This window comes from Balaenoptera ricei, chromosome 3 (assembly GCF_028023285.1).
Source record: "Balaenoptera ricei isolate mBalRic1 chromosome 3, mBalRic1.hap2, whole genome shotgun sequence".
NCBI lineage: Eukaryota > Metazoa > Chordata > Mammalia > Artiodactyla > Balaenopteridae > Balaenoptera > Balaenoptera ricei.
Genome location: NC_082641.1, coordinates 172,918,653 through 172,938,917, shown reverse-complemented (window position 1 = coordinate 172,938,917; position 20,265 = coordinate 172,918,653). Strand labels below are relative to the sequence as shown.

At 58.2% G+C, this 20,265-nt stretch overlaps 1 protein-coding gene across 5 annotated transcripts in view; it reads right to left on the bottom strand.

Moving 5' to 3' along the window:
* Positions 1–2,655: 2,655 nt before the first annotated feature.
* NFIX (nuclear factor I X) overlaps positions 2,656–20,265 on the bottom strand; it is a 95,133-nt gene continuing 77,523 nt past the window's right edge. For 2 of the 5 annotated variants that reach the window (XM_059918259.1, XM_059918260.1), the window contains exons 7-11: positions 18,750–18,872; positions 16,593–16,768; positions 10,761–10,908; positions 8,536–8,627; positions 2,656–3,894 (exon numbers count right to left, since the gene is read on the bottom strand). In XM_059918259.1, coding sequence (XP_059774242.1) covers positions 3,880–3,894; positions 8,536–8,627; positions 10,761–10,908; positions 16,593–16,768; positions 18,750–18,872 — 554 coding nt within the window. In that variant the 3' untranslated portion in view covers positions 2,656–3,879. The remainder of the gene's footprint in view (positions 3,895–8,535; positions 8,628–10,760; positions 10,909–16,592; positions 16,769–18,749; positions 18,873–20,265) is intronic. The other 3 variants (XM_059918261.1, XM_059918263.1, XM_059918264.1) reach the window with 3 other exon arrangements.

The window sequence follows — 20,265 nt, the reverse complement described above, 5'->3', positions numbered from 1 at the left end:
ACCAAATCCATTAGTACTATATATAGAGATACTCGTATATACTGCGTTTCTTAGCCTAAGAAGAAACTTGTTTGACGGGACGGGCGGCCTTTGCGGTCCGCGATGCTGGTGCTGGTCGGGCGCACGGATCTCCCGGGGCCGAAGCGGGGCTGGCCCAGGCTGGCTTGCGGGGGGAGGGGGGCGCCCCAAGGGTGGGTGGGGGGAGCAGAGGCGGGGCTGGGGTGCCCCTCGGGCTCTCGATTGGGGGACGAAAGTTCTCGTGACTTTATTGCTCCTTTATTTTCTCTCGTGTGTGTGGGGGGGGTGTCCGTTCAGCACGGTCGGGGTGGGGAAGTGGTGGGTCGTCTGAGCCACCCGGCCCCTCTGGGACCCAGAGCGCGGCGTCCGCTCCGCCAGCACGGGGGTGAGAACAAGGCACTAGGTCGGCCGGCCAGCGCGGGGGCGGGTGTGTAAGGCAGTCGACGGGGTTGGTTGCAGGGTAGGATGGGGCTGTGTGCGGGGCCGTGTGCGTGCGTGCGTGCGTGCGCGGGCCTGGGCGAATCGACCTGTCAGCTTGGCTGGTCCTGTCCTGGAGCGTCGAGCCTTCCCCGTACTCCCCGGAGGGTGACCGGGGTGAGGGTGGGAGGGTGATGTTGAGTCGCGGGCGCCAGGGAAGCGGGGCGGGGGGGCGGGGGGAGGGGAGAAACTACCAACTTGCTGAGCGCGCTCCTGATAATGCTGGTGAGGGTCAAGTTGGCGTCTGGCTCAAAGAAGGACGCTCGGGTTGGAGAGGGAGGGAGGGGACGTTTGTTCGTTGGCATTGACCTCTGCGGGGGAGGGGCCGGGGACCCGCCGCCGCGCCCCCGGGCCCGGACGGGGATGGGGCGAGGAGGGGGCGCTGGGCCCCGGGGAGGGGACGCCCGGGGAGACCCGCGGCCAGAGCAGCCCGCCGCCGGGCGCACGCCGCTGTCCCGTTCCGTTAAACTCAACAAAGAAGGGATATGCGTGTTCCTAACAAGTGCAGGATATTTAATTGATTCATAAACTTATGTATAATAGTTTGTGGGTTTTTTAAAACGTACTTTATAATGTAAGAAGCACCAGGGTTTTTATGTTGAATTATCTTTAAAAATAATTTTCTCTCGTCCTTTTCCTTTTTGATCTTGTGTTGGTTTTTTAATGTCGAGGTGTTGTTTTTTTTTTCAATTCTAAAATGTGAACGTTTCCTTCAGCCCTCCCACCGAAACCGAGAACGAACGACGAAACAAATAAAAACCCCAGATCATCCTCGTCAACGCAGGAAAACGACTTAAAAAAAAAAAAAAAAGAACAAAAAAAAAAAAAAAAAAAAGGAAAAAACACTCAGCTTTCGTTACCCCCGCACAAGGCGGGGCAGGCCCGGTTCTTTTAGCGTCCCCAGAGCCGCGAGGACATTACAACAAAAATAGAATTTTTTTTCTTAATCTCTTAACATACAAAGATAGGAAAACTCTCTGATGCATTGCACTTGGTTCAATGAAAAAAAAAAAAGTTCATTTCCCCCATATATATTTTTTGTGGGTTTTTTCTCTTCTAACACGTCCCCACATCTCCTGTCGCCCTCGTCGCCCCTCGCCTGCCCCTCACAACAACACTTAGGAAAGGAGCGGCCCCCAACCCCCGTGCCCACCCCGGCAGCCCTGCAGGGCGCGCTCCCGCCCCGGCCCAGCTGGCCTGCAGCTTCCGACCTCGCCTGGGCGGGCGCCCCGCAGACCCCCGCCCCCGAGGGCCCACCGCGCCCGCGGCCCCGATTGTCTTCGAGGGAAGCGGCGTGTGCGGCCGGGCAGGGGTCCCTTCTGCTCCCCTCTCAGCTCTGACCCTGTTTAGCCAACCAAACTGAAAAATCATTGCACTTTGACCGCGCGTCACGCCCGGCCCACCCGGCCCCCCACCCCCCGCCCTACTCCCCACGACCCCCAGGCTCCCGCGGATTCCCCTATCCCCTGCTTCTCAGACCCGGTCCTCCTCGAGGGCTGCACGCGGATGGGGGAGGGGCTTCGCTCAACTTCCAACAAAAGCCACCCCTGGGGCCAGCCACCTTGTGGCTTCCAGCTGGGGAGGAGGCACCACTCAAGCTGGCCCCTTTTGCCCCAGGTAAGAGCTCTCCTCTCCTCCCCAGCCACCTCCCTCCCCTCCTTCCCTCCCTTTGCTTGGGGCCACAGCCTCACAAACTAGATTCACAATAAATAAAGCCCATAACCCACCCCTATGTGGTGCAACGTTGGGTTGATTGACTTTCAGAGGATCCTGACCTGTGCTTTGTGTTTTCATACAGTTAAGAAGGAGAGAGAAAGAGAGAGAGAGGCACAAGGACTGCAGAAGGGGGCCAAGATGCAGGGAGGAGGGAGTAAGGCACAGAAAGACAAGCCAGAGGGGCCAAGTCACACCCTGGAGGCGGGCTGGGTGTGCTTTTGCTCCCCTCCCTCCCAGGGGGGCTTCTGAAGACCCTCTGGACAGGCCCCCAACCATCCCTTGGGGGAGGAGGGGGCTGTGGTGGTGGTGGGGGAGAGCTACTTCTTGTGGTGTGTTAACCAAATTGTTCCCAAGTTGCTCAAATGGAGGAGTTCCCAATTGCAACAGCAAAAGACCGAAACAATGAATGCCCCACCCCTAAATAAAGAGTAAAGACATTACAGCTGAAATCCAGAGAGAAGTGGCCATGGGGGTGGTGTGGGGGGAAAGGGGGGGCAGAGAAAGCTCCAAAACACTTTTGAAAAAGGACGACACCCAACACCCTCCAAAGGAACTGAAAGTCGGCAAGCAGGACGCCTACCTAGCGCAGGTGGCGGTTTAGCCGACAGCAGTGGCGGCTGCCTCGTCCTCCTCGCTCGACTCCGGGGTCCCCTTTCTGCTCCACTCTCCGGCCCGGCCACAGCAGGGCTGTCTGCGTAGGGGCAGGGGCAGGGACCAATGGGGCGGAGCGAGGGCACCTGCATGCGGGGCTGGGGTGTGGGGGCAACCTGGGGCCCACCTCCCCTCACTTGTAGCATGTCAGGACGGTGACCTTCCTGGCCTGCCTTGGGAGAGAGGGAAGAGGGGACCTGTCCCAGGCTGGGATGGGCTGTCTAGAGCATTCCGACCTTTTCCTATGGACTGTACAGAGGGGTTTGGGGCCCGGGGAACTGCCCCTGCAGCTCAGGGTCGGGTGGTAGAACACCCTCCATTCTGGGAGCACAAAACTAGCTCCGGGAGATGCCCCCTGCCCAGCCGGGGTCGGGGGGCTTCTAGCCCGAGGGTGGGGCAGAGGGACATCGAGGCTACCCTGCCTCACCCAGTCCAGAGCAGCTGGGGGAAGAAGCCAGAGGCAAAGGCAGTGAGGGAGGGAGGGGGTGGAGTCTGGAGGGGAGAGCCCTCTGGATCTGCACCCCATCATCTTTACAAGCTGGTCCTCTGAGCTCCCTAGTGAAGCTCCGGCCCTAGTCGAGGGTGGGGTTCCCCTAGGAAGGGTGAGGGTGGGGGACAGGCCCCTTCAGAATTGTGCTGGTTGCTTTGTTTGGGGATTTTGCTCCTTCCCCAGAAGGCCGGGACGGGATGTGGGGGGAGGAAGGCAGTTCTGCATCCTTTCTTTCTGTCCTCTACTTGACAGAGTCCGTTTTGCATGTTTCTTTCTGCTTGGCTGCTGGTGCACAGCTCCACCGAGACCTCTTCTGAGGCTCTCCGAGAACTGAGCTGCTTCTGGGGGCCTGCAGGGGTCCCCGGGCTGGAGGAGAGAAGGGCTGAGTGGCTGACGACGTCTAATTTTTGCTTTTCGGTGGGGCTGGGCTGGGCTGGGCTGGGGGATTTTTCCACGTCTCAAAATTTCTTCTCCCCCCTTTTGAGGAACCTCTTCTTTTCGTTTTGCCATTTCTTTTGTCGATCTTATCAGAGGAACCAGGACTGAAATAGGACAAAAAAAGAGGCGATATTGAGAATAGCAGGGGCAGGTCCCTTCTTGCCCCCACCTGGTCCTGTGACTCCAGGCTGGTTCCTGAGGCCCCTGGAGGGTCCAGCTCAAGCAGAGCCAAGGACACCAACACCTCATGCAGAGGTACATCCCCACTCTGTCGGTCCCTCCTATGGGAAATCCTGACCCCCCAAGAGACCCTGCCTCCGGTGCTAGAGTCCAGCTGGCCTTCTCATGGGTACCGTGCCCAGCGGGTGAACCCCCGTGGCTGGCACTGGCACAAGCACAGACCTGGGATCTGGCCATTTTTCCAATTGTTTAGGTTTTTGTGTGGGTCCTGGAGGGTGGGGGAGGATGCCAGGCTACAGCTTTTGTCCCCAGAGGGGTTTGGGGAGTGGCGTGGGGGGTAGCCCAGCTTCTTGCTGAGTTTTCTTTCTGTCTCTTTGGATTCAAAGCAGAAATTCGCATCTGCATAACTCAGCTAAGGTCCCACAGCCTGAAACTCTGGGGAGGGGTGGGTACCACGTGGCTTCAGTCCCTAGCAGTCCCAGGCCTGGGGGAAGGGATCAGTAGCCCAGTGGGTTTGATCTTCTACCCTCCTGGGCACCACGCCCTGGGGAAGACCTGAGGCTCCCTCGGGTGGGCATCGCTTCCCTCAGGGTGCCAGCAGGGGGCGCCGCCTTCCCACAAACAGGCTCTGGCAGCCACTCAGTACAAAACACACCTAGGGTGGACCCCTGGGAACTGGGCTGGCTGGCAGAACCCTCCACAAAAGGCTCTGGCCCCACCTCATGGCCAAGGGGCGGGGCAGGGGGGTTCTCCTCTGTGGTCTACAGTTCCTGGGTATGCCTGGTGGTACCCTCGGGGCAAAATGGTGGGGGGTGGTCCCTGAAAATGCATCTTGGGGCCTCTCCCCGGCTCTGGGTCACAGACTCAGATCTGCAGAGGCCAAGCACAGCTAACTACAGAGCATGCACCTGGTGCTGACTCATTCTATCCTCACTCCAGCCCTGCACAGAAGCCAGGTGAAGAGAGGGTGGCTGAAGTGCCCAAGGCCACACAGCCCACAGGGCCAAGCTGGGACTCAAATGCAGGGGGCAGCTCACACTCAATGCTCCTAACTGCTGTGTGTGGCGTGTTCACAGGGAGGCAGGGTCTGTGGTGACCAGGACACCCGCACCTTTCCAAGGCTGTGGCCAAGGCTGCCACATCAGGGTGAGGGCCTAGGGTGGCTAGATCAGCCAAATTTTCAAAAGAAGCTTGAGGGGCTTCCCTGGCCGTCCAGTGGTTAAGACTCTGAGCTTCCAATGCAGGGGGTGCGGGTTCGAACCCTGGTCGGGGAACTAAGATCCCACATGCCATGAGGTGCGGCCAAAAATAAATTAATTAATTTATTAATTTGAAAAAAAAAAGAAGCTTGAAAGTCCCCACAATTTCATGTGAAATTTTCCAATATTTAAAACACTTGTTCTGGTCACACAGATTATGCCTACAGCCCTCAGGCTCTGGTTTGGAACTGCAGGCCATTGTCCACCGTGAGATGGAGACATCAAGTTTTAGAGTTAGAAAGGGCCTTGGTTATATGAGATCATAGATGTTTACTAAACCTATCGTGGTAGTCATTTCGTGATGTATGTAAGTCAAGTCATTATGTTGTACACTTTAAACTTATACAATGCTAAATGTCAATTATATCTCAATAAAACTGGAAAAAAGAAGATAGAAAGGGCCTCGGAGATCATCTAGAACTTTCTGGGACAATGGAAATACTCTCTATTTGTGCTGTCCAATGCAGTAGCCACTAACAATGCATGGCTTCTAAGCACTTGAAATATGGCTACTGTGACCAAGGGACTAAATTTTTCTCTAGTTATTTAATTTAAACAGCCACATGTGGCCAGTGGCTGCCACACTGGATAGTGCAGGTGGAGGGCATTTGGAAACACGGGGGTTTGGGGTTGCCACAATGACTGGGGGCACTGGTAGCATTTACTGGGTGGGCAGAGATACTACACTTCCTGCCATGTACTGGACAACATGCACAGAGGAGCCCTCCTGGGATGGAGCTCCTGGAGCACCTGCCCAAAGTTCAACCCCATCGACTGATTTTAGGCCAAATGGAGGCTCATGGGGGCCTAGCAAGGTGTGGAGGAAACCCAAGCCTGAGGCATTCTCAGAGTGGCTGGGGGAGGGCTGGTTCAGCAGCCAGCTCCCAGGCTTTGGTCCTGGCCCGAGGAATGGGGGAGCTGCCTGGGTGAGCCCCCTGTCCCTGCAGGCTCGGGTGTTAGTGTTCTCTGGGACACATCCCCGCGCCACCTTCCCAAGGGGAGACAACACCGGAACCCTTACACCATCACCCTGGCTGTGCGCCTGCCCCTCCCCCTTCCTGTGAGGGAAAAGAGGCCGGGGACAACCAGGACAGGGAGGACCTGCTTGGCCCCTCTGCCCTTGGCAGGCCAAGCCGAGGCCCCAGACTGGCCCCGCTGGGGTCTCCTGAGCTGCACAGTGGCAGGGGGGACAACCACCAGTCCTCAGATTGAGGGCCCCCACCCCCCTCAGAGGAGGAAGACTCTGGTTCCAGGCCTGGAGTTAGGGACAAAGACAACTCCAAAGGGACTCCCTCGTGCCTCCCCACGGGTCCCAGAAACGGGGGATCTGCTGCCAAGCACAGAGCGGCTTTTTCTGCTCACCCCTCCCTGCTTCCTGAGCCAGGTCCAAAATTGATTAAAACTAAGTAAAAAGCGCTGCCCAGGGAATGACAAAATTGGTAAAATTCTCCTTTCTTCCCTCATTCTATTGTTCTCTCTCCATCTGGTGCTCCAGAGATCAGCTAAAGTCACTGGTTACTGTGGAAACCGCCCCCCACTGGACCCCCTGCGCCCGCTGCAGCCGCCTGCCTGCCCCCAGGCCCCAGGGCTCCCGGCTCGGCTTGTCCGACTCCGGCCCCGCAGCCCCCATCCCCAGACACACCTGCCTGCTCAGGGCCCCAGCCCAAGGCTCCTTGTAGGAACAAGGGGAAGAAAAACTGTTTCCCAAACTTGCCTCAGATTCTGAGTTGGCCCCAACATCCAAGCAAAGTGAGCAGAGTAAGTGAAGAAGGGAAAGCATGTGGAAGCGGAAACGGGGTGAATGGGGAGGGCTCGTGGCAGTGGTCCCCGAGAGTGAGCAAGCGAATATACAGTCAGAGCTGCAGGGCGGACAGCGGGAGGGAGGGTGGGCAGGCAGGAGCACTGGAGCCCTGCCGCCTGGTGCCAGCCCAGAGCCAGGAGGGGAGGCCCTCCTGCTGTCCCTTCCTCTGGCACCCCCTCCTGCCCTCTACCAGCAGGGCTCTCTTGGCCTCCCTGGCACAGAGCGGAGGGGGCTGGCTCCAGCCCCTGCTCGGAGCCATTGTTTTTCTTCTCAACACCCCCAAGTTCAAGTTCATCTGGGTGTTACATCATGTCTGGTTGCTCCTGGAAACCAGACGGGTCAGACGTGACTCTGGGGAAAGGGGGTGGGAAGCTGGAGGGGGTTGAAGTTCTCCTCCCCTCCCCTCCTTGCCACTAGGGAGCTCTGAAGTTTGAAGTTTGACAAAGTTTTTGGCTTTCTTTTTTTTTTTTTTTTTTTTTTTTTTAGGGAGGGAAAGGAAAAGGGAAAAAAACAAAACCTTAAACCACACACACAAAACTTCCATCCACCAACTTTCTTTGGACTTGGGCCTCAGAGCACGGAGGGAGCAGGAGCTGAAGGCGGTGGCCCCAGGGCTGAGGAAGCCTCCAAGGCCCTGGGCTCACAGGGTGTGTTTTTGTAAAATGGGCAAAAAGAAAAGATATTTGCATGCTCCCCGCCCCTCCATTCCCCGGAAGCCTCATACTGTAAACGCTGCCTCTGCCCCGCTCCTGAGGCTGGTCCCTGTGCCCTGAGGGCCCTGGGCTCTACAGGCTATTCCCGGCCTCCGGGGGACAGGCACAGGGAGGAGAGGGCCTGCGTGCATGTGGCTGCAAAGATGCCTGTGCAAAACCAGGTCCAGGGGCCTCCAGCAGGAAGGCTGGAGGGGTGGCATTTCCTTGTGAGAACTGGGGGCAGATGGCAGCAGGACTGGGGGCTCCAGCAGCCTGGCCTCCCCTCTAACAGGATTCATAGGACGTGGGGGAGCCGCCCCTCCAGGGCGGCTCTGAGCCCTGCCTTACCCCCGGTGCCAGAGTCTCTGGGCACGTGGCCCACCAGGCCGCCTCTGTCCCTCCTCCACCCCCGACCCAGCCCACCCAAAACCAAGGAAGAGGGGAGGGCCAGGGGCTAGGGCATCCAGCCGGAGCAAGAGGAAAGCAACAAGGCAGACCCTGTCCTCCTCCGGATGGAGCCTCCTGCTTCCATCTTTGCTTCCACCAGGCCTGGCCCAGAGCGCCTCTAGCCTTGGGTCCTTGGCTGCCTTCCCCAGGGCCAGGGCTGTCAGAGCTAATTATCCAATTAGCTGATTAGCCAGGGGGCCTGGGGGCTGCCTGGGGAGGCAGGCTCAGCTGGGCATGCAAAAGCCTGAGCCTTCCAGCCCTGCCCCAGCCTCTTCTCCCGGACTGCCCCAAGGTTCCCTGCCTCCTCCCTGACACCAAGATGCCCCCAACCCTGCCTGCATCCACCTGGCGGGCAGGGCCTCCTACCTGAGACTGCTGTGGGATGTTCAGAAAGTTGCCGTCCCGGGGTCCGATGCTGACAAACCGGTTGGCAGAGGCGGCGCCTGTCGTTGCGAATGCTGTGGGGAGCAGGGGAGAGAGGGAGAGACCCCGTGAGGACCTGGAGCCTGCCAAGGCACTGCCCTTCGGGACTGCTGAGAGAGGGAGAGGCTAGGTTAGACCATGTTGCCTGGGCTTAAGCTGGCAGTGGGAAGGACAGGCCGGAGGGGCCCCCCGTCCTCTCACTGGACCGGGAGCACACAGCCCCCCACCCCGGGCACTCCGCTGCAGCCAGCCATCCTCTTTCATGGCCCTGGAGGCTACAGCTGAGGCCCCATGGACCCAGGTCTGCCCCCTAAACAGGCACTAGGCCGGGCCGGGGATACCCCTCCTCCCAGAGCACCCGAAGCAAGTACCCTTGCTTTCCTACTGGCCCTCTTGGGTCTGGAGAAGAGGGAGCCTGGGAGGGTGGGAGTTCTGGCAGACGGGCCCCACCCTGCTTGGAGAAGGCCATCTCAGCCAGGCCACCCCTCCCACTGGGGTGCCTAGTTGGGTGCTGCACCACTTAACCACCCTGGGCCCAAGGACTGGGCCGGTGGCTTGGGAAACTTGAAGGGTCCCAACAGAGGGCTGAGCTGGGTGGGTCAGGGTCAGAGAGGGGTCTGGGAGCTGGCTGCTGGCTCAAGCACAGGGGTGGCAAGGCTCAGGCCCGGCAGACATTCTCCTCCTTTGATGGATGAGCCAGGTCCTATGGTCCTGCGGTTCCCAGGGACCCGAGGTACAAGAGGAGGAGGAGGCCAGAGGGCCTGGCAGAGCCCCAGGGCTTGGGCACCACGGGCAACTGTTCTGGGGTCTGGGGGGGCAAATGGGCCAAATACCCAGGAGCTCTTCTTGGGCTGTCTGGCTGGAGCCCTATGGGAGGGGACTGGCGCTGCACCCCCAGGAGGAAGGATGCCCCCAGAGAGGATGAGGAGTGTCACAGTTAACTGGGAGCCCCCACCCCACCCCTCCCTGCACCAGATACACCCCAGGGACCCCGTGCTCACCAGATTCTGTCCATAAGTGGCCCCCAGCCACCCCGCAGCCTGGCTCCCCCTCTCCCACCCTGCCCACCTCCAATGACCATGACCATGACTTCGTGTCTTGTGGCGAATGCAGATGAGAAGATGGCATGAAGAGGATGGACAGGGGAAAAGAACTCAAACCAAGAAAAAAGAAGGTGAGACAGAGAGTGCGAGACGAAGAAAAGCGGTGAGATGGGCCACCCCTTCCGCCGCTGTCCCGAAGTCCTGGCCCACGGCCTGCCAGCCCCCAGAGCGCCCGAAGCGCTGCCCACCCCCCGCCCACAGTCCCACAGACGGCACGCCGCCCACCCTCCGCCTCTCCTGTCCTTCAAGCGTCGTCGGGTCTAGCTTGGGCCTCTCAACTCAGATTTTTCTCTTCCCTTTGACAAAATTTGTCATCGGTTTTTAAAAAAAAAAAAAAAAGAAAGAGAGAGAGAAAGAGATGAAGTAAGCCAAGGCCCAGAGCCCTTCCTTGTCCTTGGAACATCCAACCTGGGGAAGAAATTGAGGGAAGGGAGAGGGATGGGAAGGGGGGGAAAAAAAAAGAGGAACAACGAGAAACCAAATGTGAGACTGAAGGCTGAAGGGGAGGGGATCAGGGGCTGGCCTGCTGCACCTTTAGAGGCCTGAGGGGCCCAGAATGGAGGTGAGGGGGGCAAGGCAAAAAGGGGATGGTGGTGGCGTCGCCTTGTGGTCACATTTAATTTTCTTGGTGTGTGTGTGGGGGGGGGGGCACAACGAAACAACAAAAAAATCAAAAAACGAAAAAACAAAAAATGAAAAAACAGCAATTAGGCATGAAGATGGCATGGCTGTGCCTCCCCTCCCCCCTCCCCCCCTGGCCAGCACCCCTGGCCTGTGTGCCCCACTGTGCTCCCTCTCCCGCCCCCCGGAGGGGCCTGGGCCAGGGGCCCCAGCTGGGAGCAGCGGGCGGGCAGGGGGGCTAGTGGGGTGCTGGCTGGTGCAACTAAGGCCCAGGAGGCCGTGGTTGGGGGGCTCAGCTCTGCTCTTGTCCGGGTGGGAGGCTCCGTGGCACTCTGGGCTGGGGGGCTTTGGCAGTGCGGGAGGGGCTTTTCTTTTTGCAGTGGAGACTGTTTGGATGGGCTGGGGGCGCTGGGCGTTGTGGTTTCGGTTTCATCGTCCACTTACAAGGTGATGGAGGAGTCAAGGCGGCGCCGTCTGGGGCAGTGCTGGTGGATTTGGAATCAGGCATAGGAAGGGGCACAGGTCTGGCCACTGGAGGCGGCGGTGGTAGCAAAAATGACCCCGGGACTTTGCCCTGGCCGCTACCGTTGGGCTGCGAACAACATAAATAGAGTGACGCATGAAGGCACATCACACACAGACACACGCTCCCCTGCGCGGCCACGCCAGCTCGCTCCTGAGAGCGGGCGCTCCCGGCGGAAGATGATGCAGGATGGGATTCTCTCCTCCAGGGCACAGGGTTGGTGAGGGCATGAGGCCTCTATTTGGTCTCTCAGGTGTTTCTCTCTTTTTTTTTTTTTTTTTTTTTTTGTAGTCCTCTTTTGAAGTTGTGGGAGGGAGGAAGGGGGATGTCCGACGGGTGGTTTGTTATTTCTTAGGGAACAGGTTTTAGGTACCGAAACATGCCACCTAGCCGTACAAGCAGCTGCACTCAGAACTCTCACGCTCTTGAAGACCTTCTCCTATGGCAGGAAAGATGTACCAGCTTACCTCCTGTGCCCCCCTAAAACACATACGTGCCTCCCCTCCGTGGGCCCCTGGGGTAGGTCCAGCTGACCCAACCAAGGGCCACCGGCCCACCAGCATCTGCCCCACGTCATGGCCTCAGGGGGCTGCCAGGGAGCATGCCCTGGGCTCTGGTGGCCTGAGGACAGTGGGGTGCTGGCTTATCTGCTACAGAACAGCCCAAGAGGAAAATCCATTGCTGGCAGCTCTGGTTCCCACAAGGTTCTCTGAGTGGCTTTCCCTCAGAAGCTGGGGATGTCTGGTCACCAGATCCACTAATTGTCCTTTATTCCCTCTTGTGCCTTACACTTCAATTCCCTCCTCCAGGCCCCACGTGTGGCCTTGTGTTCAATCAGCCTTTGGGCTTCGGGGGGTGTAGGAAGCACAAGGAAGGGCAGAGGTCCCCAGCCTCTTGCAGACACAGCTTCCCTGGACTGCATACCTCCTGCTGCTCTGGGCAGTGCCCTCGATGACCACCTGCAGCCTGGGCTCAAGGGGGCCAGGCCACAGCTTTTCATCCTAAACTGGTCCCTCTCCTGTGGGTCAAACCTCTGCCCTCCCAGCCACCCAGGCTTAGGACCTTGGGAGGTTCCTATGCTCCTCCTTCTGGTGGAGGGCAGACCCTGTGGGGCCCGCCCCTAGACGTCTCCAGCTAGGTCGTCCTTCTGTCCTTACTGGTTTCACTGTGACAGTGAGACTCCCAGGGGGCCTCCCCTCTGCCGACAGCGCGCTCATCAGCGCAGCACCCTTGGCACCTGGCTCTGTACCAGGCACTTCACTCAGGTTGTGTCCAATCCTCCAACCACCCCGTAAGGCAGTGGTTCCTGCTTCGGGGCAGCTCTGGCTATTGACAGTGTCTGGAGACGTTCCGGTTAGCACAGCTTGGGGATGGAGGCTGAGAGGCTGCTGCTCAACCCCTGCAACACACAGGGCGGCCCCCAGGACAACGGCTCGTTGGCCCAAAGATCAACAGTGCTGTGGCTGAGAAACCTCGCTGCAAGGGAAGCTCTGCTCTCCCCCTTTCACCACAGGGGACACTGAGGCTCTTCGTGATTAAGTGGTCTAGCCAAAAAGTCACCCGGCTGTAATTGGAAACGCCTGAAGTTCATAGTCATGTCTGTCTAACTCCTAGGATCCTACGGATTCTTTCCAACAGACTCATTAACCCTCTTCCCAAACCCAAAGGAGTTCAGACTTCTCCGATGCCCTAAAACCTTCCACAGCTATGACTACATCTGACGTAAAACATCACCTCCCCGGCCAGGCACGCAAGGCTGCCGTGATAGAGCCCAGATGGGGTCTTCCACCACTCATGCCCCTACACTCCCTCCCCCTGCAATGAGTACTTCCCATTGTAAACCTACTGGGGTTCCCAGAACACAGCCTGAGCAGTCGGGGCTACACACTTGCTAACTGCAGAACCCTCTGTTCTAGAATACCCTTTCTCACACCCTTCAAGGCCCGCTCAGAAAACACCATCCCCAGCATGGGGACCAGCCAGATTTCCGGAATCACCATCCACTTCTCTGTCTCTTGTTCTTCCAGGACACTCCTGGCCTCCCCTGGAGCCTCTGCAGCAGACTACCTCCAAGGCTCCCCGACAAGCAGGCGGAACGTCACCTCTGTGCGGCCCAAGCATGTAGCACTCAAGTCCCACTGACTGAGTTGAATCAACTAGTCCATCCTGCTGCACTTTAAAACCATAGAGAGCCCCGTGGGTGACCCGCGCAGGCCACGCCCTTCTGAATTTCTGCTGTCCCACCCTCCATCCTTCACCTCCAATGACCAGTCACCTAGGTCTGACACTGTCCCTCCAAATGGTTCCCTTGACTTGATCTTTCCTGCCCACTTAGAGGCCCGTGACAAAAGCAAGCAGTGGCTGCTTCTAGTGCTTATCGGCGTCCTGGGCTGAAGACCCTTTGTGCTGGGTGTCATTTTGGAAATGGACCTTTCAGTTCCAAGCAACAGCACGGGCCAGAGGGCAAGGGTTTCCGGCTCTGCGGGGTGATTCTGACATACAAGTGGAAACTGCCTTCCCTCATGTCCACAGTCTATCTTGTTCCTATCTCATTCTTCCATCAGGGCAGGAAATGGAATGATCCCAACAGATTCACAGCCTCACTTCTTCTCTCTGGGCTGTCCTGAGCTTGGGCTCCAGGGGGGCTGGGACACGGGGGCTTTCCAGGCGGCCCTTGCTCCCATAGGGCAGCCTCTGCTTCCTCAGAGCCTGTCTCTCCCTAGGAGGATCTAAATCACTAATCCCATCCAATAAAGCAAATCCCAGCCCAATATGGCCAGACATTGAAACCTGCTGATTTACAACATTCAGTTTCTAGAAGCAAGTCCCAGCCAGGCTAGGATGTCTCAGCTCTGGTTGGGGTACAAGTTGAGGTTTTAAAAATCTCAAGGTCTTGTGACTTTGCAGTGCCTTAAGACCCTGTGAGTTAAGATCTTAGAAGGAACCTAGGGGCTGGGATAGCTCCTCACTTTCATCTGACATGAAGATGTGGGCCTGGCCATTCTGGCACTGGTGGTCAAGGCTGAGCTAGTACCAGGCTTTCTGCCTCCCAGAGTCATACTCTCCCATCAGGCCCTGCAACTTCTCCATTGTGCTCACCTGGCAGTCTCTTCTCCATGCCAGAAATACAGCTAACCGGGTATCCTCTTTCTGCCCTTTGCAAGTCCTCTAAGTGGTGTCTCCATTTGACCTTGGCCTTTACCGATGTGGTTTTCTCAATCGGGGCCTTATGCTGAGGTCTAAGAGGTGCCTGGGAACCATTCTGCAAGTTGTCTGTAAAATTGTGTATGCCTATATTTTTCTGCAAAGATGGTCCATAACTTCAGATTCTCAAGGAGATTAGGAACTTACTCCTCTAGTCTCCAGATCAGTGGTTCTCAAAGTGGGTCCACTGACCAGAAGAAGCATCACCTGGGAACTTGGGGGGAAATGCAGATTCTCGGTCCCACACCAGAACTGCTGAATCAGAATTAGGTGAGGCCCAGCTACCTGTGTGTTAGTGAGGCCTCCAAGCGACTCTCATACATGCTAAGACTGAGAACTACTACCCTGGAGGTGGCCATGGAGCAAGCACAGCCCTGTACCGCCCCTGTCTGCCACCAGGTCAGCTGCAGAGCCCAGGGCCTCTCTCCGGCTCTCTCCTCCTCCATAGCGTGGTGCCATCTCTAGTCTCCTCTCAGAAACTGGGCCCAATGGAGCAGACTCACTGCAGAATTCCAGCTCCACCCCCCGACTCTTGGGCACAACAGGCCACAAGAGGAAACCTACAGAGACTGCTCTCCAGCCGAACTAGACTCTCTGTTTAACCAGAGGGGCTGTTTGCTCCCCTGTCGGTAGCATTTTGTCTGCGGTATACGTCAAGCAAGCACCTGCCTTGAGAAGAGAACCGTCTAGGCCAAGTGAGCCCTTGATCTTTTTTTAATTTATTTTTTGGCCACGCCACACAGCTCGCGGGATCTTAGTTCCCCGACCAGGGACTGAACCCGGGCCCTGGGTCGTGAAAGCACGGAGTCCTAACCACTGGACCTCCAGGAAATTCCTGAGCCCTTGATCTTGAATGATCAAGCCAAGGGAGAGGCTCAAGACCTGGCCATCAGGATGCCCAGGGATGGACTGACCCACACTCTTGTGGGTCCTGTGGGTTAGCTTCGGTTCTTTGGGCTAAGTCGGTCCCCCAGGTGGCTCTCATTTTGATTCCAAACCCCAGCTGCGTCCTTAGGTGAGAAGCAGGCACGGAAGGGTTCCTGGCCTCTCTGACCCATATTCCAGACCCCAGGCCCCTTGGGGGCTGGGACACATGCTGGCAGCTCCCGTAGACTCTGCCAGCATCTCTGAAGGAAGCACGGAAGCTGTTGGGAGTCATGTCCACTTTTCCCTCCATGCCCCTGAAAGTGGACAGAGCTTGTCCAGAGAGGTGGGCAAAGCGCTGAGTGTGCTAAGGAGCTGCACAGCCAGCAAAAGAAACCCTTGCAGGGCAAAGGGGAAAAAAAGATGAGAAAAGTGGAAGAGGAAGAAGAGCGGGAGGGAGGGAAGAAGACTGGCTTCTGTCCTAGACAGCGAGAGCAAGGAGGCCGAGCCATGGCCCTGCCCCAAATCCATACACCAGCACTGCGCAGGGCGCCCTGAGACATCACTAGGCTGAGCAGCTGAGGGCCGCTGCTCTCCCTGGGCTGCCTCTGGCATGGGCTTCCAAATGTCTTTCCCTACCAAGGCACTTTGAGTGTCCTCCCCATCTGATCTCTCACAGTGGGGTTCCAGGCTGGACCAACTGTGGGGAAAGGAGCTGGGCCTTCTCATATAGCACAGCATGCTGCTGGAGTTCCAGAACATTCCCAGAGGTCTAGAGACCACCATGCCCCAACCTGGAATGGTCTCCCAGGGACTAAACAAGGACCACTGTCCCACTGAAGGGTCACCTTTGGCCCACTGCCGTCCGGGATAATTCCTTTGCTGAGTGGCTCTGCGTTTCTGCTCATCAGTGACCAGGCCGCAGGGCTTGCGGATGGAGGAGGACAGTGGGGCCACAGGGCTCCATGGGGAGCCAGTCTCTCTCCCAGGCTGAGGAGCAGAAGACTTCACTCCAGAGCCATGACTGACCTGAAAACCCCTTGTTAAGAGTCCTGCCAGCAGGAGTCTCATGAAAGACCCTGTGGAACTGGGCCTGCCCTCTACTAAGGGCTTCTCACTGGGGGATGGTGATGCCCCCAGGGCACACTGAAATCTGGAGACATTCACGATCAACACAGCTGGGGAGGGGGCGGTGTTGCCGGCACAGAGTGGGTGGGGGCCGGGGATGCTGCCCAATGCCCCACAGTGCACAGGACGTCCCCACACAACAGAGAATGAAGAACCCCAAGTGTCAATAGTGGGAAAGCTTGGTCTAGAACCTACCAAATCCCTGCAGCCCTGAGGTTTAAGAGGGGTGTTAGGAGCTAAGGGGCCTGGGCCCGGGTTGGACAGATCATGGGTACACTCCTGCTAGAGGAAAAGACCACAAGGAAGGCAAAAATCCCAAGCAAGGCGGGCCCAGCCACTGCCCCCTCATCTCTGGACCATGACGAACAGGCCCCGGCCCGATACGTGGACCCCTACTCCCAGACCCAGAAGATCGAGGTGTTCGGCACTACCGGCTCTCTGCTGCTGCAGCCCCAGGTGGGCTCCTGGCTTTTGGGCCCTCTCCCTGTGAGCCCTGAGACAGACAGACAGACGCAAAGATGAGCTGTAGAGGGGCTCGTGGGGTCCTCTGGACTCACCTGTCCGGTGGCCTGGCCCGAGCCATCCGAGCACACAAACTGCACAAACTCCTTCAGCGAGTCCTGCCCATGGTGGTGGTGGTAGCGGATGGTCGGGTGCGTGAAGTATGGGCTCGACTGCTGGATGATGGATGTGGAGGGGAAGTGCAGCGCTGACGCTGTGGCCCGTGGGCTCCCTGCATGCACGTGGCAGGAAGAAAAGGGCATCGTCAGGGCCTAGGAGGCAGTGGGGGGGGGGCACTGAAGACAAGGAGAACTGCTGGTCAGAGCACTTTGGGTCCAGAGAACGGGCAGGAGCAGGGCAGGGACCAGAGTGAGGGGAGCGAGGCACCGGCTGCTAGTGTGAAAGTTAAGATGGCGCCAAGTAACTCAGTAAATCAAGATAAATAACATTTTAATGCAATATTTTAAAAAGTCAAATTGGCAAACCGGGGCCCACAGACCAGCTGCTTATCTTTGTAAATAAAGTTTGATTGGAACCAGGGCCAGAGTTAGAGTGAGGTAAGTGAGGGTCATGCAAGCACAGGGTCAGTCCTATCTTTTATTTAAAATATTGATATTTGCTCATCGTATATTTTTTGCAATAGTTTTAATTTTTAGAAATATTGCATTAAAATAAAATTTATCTTGATGACTGAGATTTTAGGGGCTCCCTGACATTTTGCACCGAGGTGAGTGCCTCACTCACCTCACCCCGGTCCAGGGCCTGGGTGGGAGCCTTGATGAGGAGACAGATGGTTCTGCGGGGCTCCAGATAAACACACAGCCCTGCGCCAGTGCAAGAGGGGCCCCTGCAGTGCGCACACACATCTCCTGCGTGCGGGTGGGTGTGCACCTGGCTGCTGCTGCCCAGGCCACATTCTTCTGTGCTCAGCCCCATCGCTCGCACACACGTCCTCGAACGCACAACTCCCACCCTGGAGCAGGCCCCAGCTCTTCCCCGGCCAAGTCCTCCCCCTCCTGTCTGTTTCCAATCAGCTCCCTCTTGCTCTCAGTTTCATTAGGGGCCTGAAGAAACTTGGCTTCTCTCTGGAGTTCATAAAAGCTGAGTCGAGCAGGGCCTGCTGCCCTCCCGCTGCCTGTGCAGAGGGCCTGGGCTCCCCGCCCCCACCTTGCGGCCACCACGCCCTGCCCCGCTGCTGGCTGCCTCTGGGCTCCCAGCCAGGAGGCCCTGAGGAAGAAGCCAGGAGGGTAAACCTCAGTGTTCTCCGGGTCCTATAGGAGGGCCCAGGAGACAGCGGGTGGACACGGGGCAGCGTTCAGAAAAACTCCAGGCCTCTTTCTGCCAGACAGGTGCCAAGAGAGGGAAGAGGCAAGTGAGAGAGCAGCCGGGTGAGGACAGCCTCCACAGCTTCCTGGCTGGTTCCACCCCCTCCAGAACACGGAGGCATCCTGCCCCCAAGCGCTCTCTCCGGGAGACTGAAGCAAGAGAGCTCCCAAGGCAGCAGGGCCAGCTCCTTGCCCTGAAGAGCAGCCCAGGTACCACCTTCCCCTTGGCCCAGCCCTTCAACTTCTGGAAAAGAGCAGGGAGGCCTCGAGAAGGGAGCCTGGGCTCCTAGGAGTACTCTTCTCAACCTGCGCTCACACCAGCCTGGGCTGGTGCTGGGAGAACAGACCCCGGGCTCTGTGAGGAGCTGAGAGAGAAGAGCTGAAAGGAGGGCAGGGGGAGAAGCCTGTGCTATCCCCCCCCGCAGCTGGAGGGAGGACAGGAGAACCGGGCAGGAATGGGCCTGAGGCTTCTGCAGTCAGGGCTAAGTGGGAGGAAGCCTCAGGACAGGCCTGTGCCACACACAGCACACACACGAGCACACGTGCATCCGATGCATGTACACAGCACCTGCACACGCACACAAGCACACACACACACTCACGTGCACACACAGCGCACAAGCATGCATCATGCACAGGGGGTGTGAGAAGCAAGTGGGAGAGTGCTGGGGAACAAGGTGAGGAGGCCCAAGGGCTGGCCTGGGTCTGGAGGAGGCGCTGCTGCGGAGGGAGGGCCCGTTCCCATGCCCACCCACTGCCATACCATGGCCCATTCAGAGAGCTTGGGGCTGTCACTCAGGGTCGGCCCTGGCCCCTTTGCCTGGCCAGTTGCCCATCTGGGCTCCTCTGCCACCCCCACTGCCCCCCTCCGGGCCCTCCATTTCTCACCTGGTCTGACTCCAGCAAGCACAGGCAGCGGGTGGTGAGTGAAAGCCATGCGCGGGGAGCTGCCCTGAGAGGAGAGGGCACTGCAGAAGTCCAGCTTTCCTGACTTCTTTAGAGAAGCCGGGCCTGGGGGGAGGAATCAGCAACACAGGGCAGGTTTAGCTGGGCTGGGGAGGGAGCAGGGGAAGGTGGGAAGCCAGCAGCTCACTCCTTCTCTCCTCGGCCCCCTCCCGGCTGCCCCTTCCCCCACCAGGCTCCCTCCTGCCTCCTTTGCCCGACTGTGGCTCTGTTTCTCAGGCCGTGTGCAGACCATCCTGCCGTGGGTGCTGCTGACAGGAGAGGAAAATAAGGCCCTTCGGTGCACTGGGCAGGGAGTGAGCAAGGGGGCCCGTCTTGCCCCCTGACAAGCAGATAAGGAGCTCAAGGGGAACAGGGTAAAAGGGGGGATGCAGGGTCAGAGGGCAGGGAAGGTGTGCAGGAGGAGCCCGGGAGAGCAGCTTCAGAGTGAGCCGGCCCAGGGACTTCCCTGGCGGTCCAGTGGTTTAGGACTCCCGCGCTTCCACGCGGGGTGGGGTGGGGGTGAGGGCGCGGTTTTGATCGCTGGTCAGGGAACTAAGCTCCTGCGCAGCGCCGGGCCCTGGGCTCTGGGAGGTTCTGATGGGAAGAAACCAGAGCTCCTTACGGGAAGGGAAAGCACAGCCATTGGCCCTGGGGAAGGACCACCATGGAGAAACAGCATCTGACAAGAGAGCAGGGAGGAGGCTGGAGGGCCTGGGCGGGTGCTGGGGTTACAGCTAGACAGGAAAGGACTCCCTCAGTCAGGGGACCCAAAGGCCGGACTGTCAGAGCATGGGTAATTCCAGGGCTTCGCTCGGCTCCCGGTACCAGAGATGGGGTGACATTCAGCAGGAGACAGGGACACAGAGAATACCCCATTTGAGCTCTGCCTCTAAGAGCCTGATGTTGCCAATCAAGGTCATCTCTGTGCCCAGTGGGCATGACATCCAAGATGCTATACAAAGCAGGGCCCCCAGGCCAGGTCCGCCAGGTGAGGTTGTCTCCCGTCCTCAGCTGAGCCTTGAGGCTGTGCCCAGGCTGGGAGGGATAAGGTGAAGTCAGGGCAGATATCCAGAGCCGCCATCATTGGGACACAAGTTGAATCGGTTTGGGTGGGGTGTGTGTGTGTGTTGGGTGGCGGGGGGTTGGGGGGGAGGCTTCAGAACACAGAAATAAGAGCTGTCTTAACCACAGAGGGAAGAGGCGGGGAAAGGGTGAGCTCCCAGCCGCCAGCAGAGGTGTTATCTGGCAGCAGCTGTGTGCCACCTGATAGCTGGCACGGTGGGGGGAGCGCCTCCACCAGCTGTGCACAGCTGTCACCATGGCCGCACAGTGCCTCCCCAGCTGTTCCCAGTCCTGCAGCTGGGCTGCTTAATTGGTGACTTGTCCCAGAGCAGGAAAACAGCACAGGGTTGGTGGGAGGAGGGGATGAGTACAGAGGAAAAGGGGGGAAGGCGAGGGG